The sequence below is a fragment of the Electrona antarctica genome (assembly GCF_951216825.1).
Source record: "Electrona antarctica genome assembly, chromosome: 14".
In the NCBI taxonomy this organism is placed as follows: Eukaryota; Metazoa; Chordata; class Actinopteri; order Myctophiformes; family Myctophidae; genus Electrona; species Electrona antarctica.
In genome coordinates, this window is record NC_136795.1 from 46,181,751 (window position 1) to 46,186,052 (window position 4,302).

General features: G+C 48.2%; 1 protein-coding gene across 1 annotated transcript in view; it reads left to right on the forward strand.

The window, feature by feature from the left end:
- Nucleotides 1–4,037, forward strand: part of tbl3 (transducin beta like 3) — a gene marked incomplete at its 3' end in the record, with an annotated part of 53,865 nt that extends 49,828 nt beyond the window's left edge. Inside the window, exon 21 of the mRNA XM_079520917.1 lies at nucleotides 3,101–4,037. Coding sequence (XP_079377043.1) covers nucleotides 3,101–4,037 — 937 coding nt within the window. The remainder of the gene's footprint in view (nucleotides 1–3,100) is intronic.
- Between the last annotated feature and the right edge of the window lie 265 nt (nucleotides 4,038–4,302).

Sequence of the window (4,302 nt, forward strand, 5' to 3'; positions counted from 1 at the left end):
GAGAGAGAGAGAGAGAACGGGCCAGGTGAGAGAGAGAGAGAGAGAGAGAGAGAGAGAGAGAGAGAACGGGCCAGGTGAGAGAGAGAGAGAGAGAGAGAGAGAGAGAGAGAGAGAGAGAGAGCAGAAACACTCTCAAATGCTTCGTCCACTAATCCAGTCAGGCCACTAGCCAACTCACATACTGGTTCTTGTCCCCCGACATCACATTTAGAAACGTGTTGAACACAGAAAACACTATGTTTTAGATTACAATCACTCAGAATTGCTAGATTGACGTAGGTAGAAAAAAATAAAATGATGCTGTGTTGCAGTCAAAATATTTCAGTGATAAAATGAATCGGGTGGAGTCAATGTTGGACCGTGGATATAATGTGGCCAGGTCTGTGATGTCACTCAGTCGATGAAGATATGATCATATTATTATATGATTTTTATTTATTCAATTCTGTAGTAGAGAGACAGGAAACGGGTTAGAGAGCAAATCCGAGACTGACGGGAATCGAACTCGTCAAACGACACGATCGAAAATCGTGTTGTCTACAATGTTGTTTTCGTCGACTAAAACTAAGACCTAAGTCGACTACCTGTTTTCACTGGCGAAAAACTAAATGGAAACTACATGAAAACTATGCTATGATGACTGAAATTAAGACTAAATATACTGACAATTTCGTCAACAAATAAAAACTAGACGGAAATGTTAGGAAGGGACTAGTGGACAAGAGATCCAGTATAAGTCATTTTACAATTAGTTGCATGCTGAAAATAGCCGATCTACAAGCTCACAACGCGTCGCGCTGTGAGCGACTGCGTTGTGGGCTTGTAGATCAGCTATTTTCAGCATGTGAAAAAAACGGCATCAAGGCCCGCCAAAACACATTTTGTTCGACAAAATCAACTGTAGATTTAGTCGACTAAAATCTTATGATATTTAGTCTACTAAAACTATACTAAACACATTCCATGTGACTAAAAATGTGACTAAAAAACGAAACGAAGTTTAATTCCAAAGACTATGACTAAAACTAAAATAGGAATTTTGCTGCCAAAAACAACACTGGTTGTTTACTTGGCAATCCAGAGGCTTAGGAGATTAACTCATACAAGACAGACCAGACCCGACCAATCCATTATTGCGCAGCCTTATTGCAGCCCTATTGTTTAGCCTTAGTGTGGATTTCACTGAACATCGTGTTCTGGATAATCCAACCAGCTTGCCCTTTTGAGTGACACGTCTTTTCTGTTTGACATTCGATCCCGTCTTGTCCCTAGACAGTGTGATACCTAACAGTAAATCACAAAGCGTGGCTCGTGTCTTGTCCGTTGGTAGAGTAAAAGCGGGCCATGTCTTTCCGGCACCCCAGAGCTTCTATTTTGAAGGAATCCCGGCGCTGATTGTGTTAAATGTGGGTGGAGATATACAGTAAGAAGCAACACTGAATGGGTCCAAGATTATCTGGGGCAGAAAAACGAAAAAAAGACTGCAACATTTCCCACCGAATGAAGTCACGAGAACGTGACAACGTGTTACGTGATATACTGTGATGCCACGGCATCACTCGGCTAGGAGCCACTGCCCTGAGAAGCACAGCTCAATGTCAGACAGCTTGACAACTATCTGGCTTCATGATTGCATCGTAAATCCTTGGGCCTCGAGGGATTCGTAACGAGGCATGGTAATTATATCCTATCTTACAAAACTAACTTACGTCACATTAGCTCAGGGCAGGATTGCTTTTGATCAACACCGCTGCACACTTCGGCGGACACGACCACACGCACACGGCCCGCGGCCAGCCTCTCGGGGACCTCGCGCAAAAACACCCTCCGATCCCGCACCAATGTGCGCGCCAGACGTGCCGCGCAAACTTGCGTGTAATACCCACATTTAATACATTTACCCCGAAACACACACATAGCCCCCCGCACTGCATGTTGGGAAGGACACGGCTTATTGTAGGGGTCACCGATTGCCGCGCAACATCCCCCTCATGTTCTCACCACGCATTGCGGCTACACCACACGCACACTAACCTGCACAAGTCTCCACACGCAACACAGACACCTGATTGGCTAGCCCCGCTCACATGCCGCACCCTGTGACGGCACAACACGGCAACGCACAGCTGTGATTGGCCAGCCCCACACATCTCCTCATCGCCACAACCAGAGTGCACACGACAACACGCACGCAGTCGGATGCCAACTTCTTCCGAGCATTATTTCCCGGTCCCACCACGGACTCATATAGTAACCTCGCATAAGTGTCACTGCCGTGCAGACACATGGGTTCACAGAACACTGTGGAGGATTTCTGTATCACTTATTGTAAGTCGCTTTGGATAAAAGCGTCTGCTAAATGACTGTAATGTAATGTAATGTAATGTATCGCATCGCGGGGGGACCTGCGAGCGAGCGAGTGAGTGAGTGAGTGAGTGAGCGTGCGTGCGTGTGTGTGTGTGCGCGCGCGTGTCTGTGCGCACGCGTGCGTGTGCAGTTTGATTTCAGCATCACTAATCAAAATAATACAAAACACATAATAATAATAACCCATCCGTTGCTACATGTGCAGTGCACAATTCTGGGTTTAAAAACACAGCTGAAACATGAAGTGGAGTCTGTCAAATCCCGCATTTTCCTTCTTCCCATATTGCGCTGCAACGTAAATTTGGATTGTAGGACGAAATTCTAGTTTTGTACAAGCAGAAAATAAGGCAGGTTGTCAGCGGGGTTATTATTGCACTAAATGATCTTTCGAAAATTGTCATTACTACGGCATCAAGGCCCACCAAAATACATTTTAGTCGACTAAATCAACTGTAGATTTAGTCTACTAAAATCTTATGACATTTAGTCGACTAAAACTAGACTAACACTAACACATTCCAGGTGACTAAAATGTGACGTGAAGTTTCATTCCAAAAACAACACTGGCGCCGTGTTCATATTTCAGTAGGAGGCATTACATTGGCCACGTTATTGTGAGAGTAGAAGTAGATTCTCTCGCCCTGAAGGGAGCTGGTTTTCTAGTTTATTGAAGAATGAATGAATACCGCCATGAAGTACATAAATCCCTGTGATGTTGTCTCTTCTCTCCCAGCATGGACCACGATGATGATGACGAGGAGGAGATGGACGCTCTGACAGAGACCCAGCCTCTGTTCACCATCGACAAAGACCGCAGCGGCGACGGAAACGATCAGGAGGACGAGGAGGCGGACGAGGACGGTGATGAAGTCGATGAAGAAACCGGACGCCCAGCAGCGGCAGACGTCATGGAGGTGGACGACGATGACGATGATGATGACGTCAGCGCCACCAAGAAAGCCTCGCTCAACGTCGTTGGAAACGGAGCAAAGAACGGCGCCGGCCACCGGAATGTAGGCGAGGAGGAGGAGGAGGAAGAAGAGAGCTCCGGGGAGGAAGATGAGGAGGAGAAGAATGGGGAGGAAGCGGAGACGAGCATGGAGGAAGTGGATAAGAACGGGGAGGACATGGAGACGAACAGCGAGGAGGTAGAGAGAAATGAGGAAGTGCAGGAGAACAGGGAGGAAGTAGAGAAGAGTGCTGGGGAGGAAGGGGAGGAGAACAGGAAGGAAGTAGAGAAGAGTGCTGGGGAGGAAGGGGAGGAGAACAGGGAGGAAGTAGAGAAGAGTGCTGGGGAGGAAGGGGAGGAGAACAGGAAGGAAGTAGAGAAGAGTGCTGGGGAGGAAGGGGAGGAGAACAGGAAGGAAGTAGAGAAGGCTGCTGGGGAGGAAGGGGAGGAGAACAGGAAGGAAGTAGAGAAGAGTGCTGGGGAGGAAGGGGAGGAGAACAGGAAGGAAGTAGAGAAGAGTGCTGGGGAGGAAGGGGAGGAGAACGGGAAGGAAGTTGAGATGGAGGAAGAGGAGGAGACGAAGGGGAAGGAAGTGGAGAAGAGTGAGGAGGCAGAGGAGAGGAGCTGCGAGGCGGGTCAACCTTCTTCAACCCAGTGTCGACCAGCCGCCTCCTCCTCGCCTCCTCCTCCTCCTCCACACCCCCAGGATCTCACCAGCTGACCGCCCGGGGGATCTCCAAAAATAACAAAAACCCAAGAAAGGTGACTCAGTCCTGGTGTGGAAAGACCCAGGAAGTCCCCCCCCCTCCCGCGTGGCAGGTGGACTGTACCCTAGCTTGGGGGGGGAACACAACACACTCGATACAGGACTGTTTGGGAACACGGATGGACTGATGGAAAACATGACACCGACATTAAACTACAGGACTGCATTTATTGGCCTCCTGTCTTGGCAGCTGACTTCTAAATAATCCAGGTTGGATGCC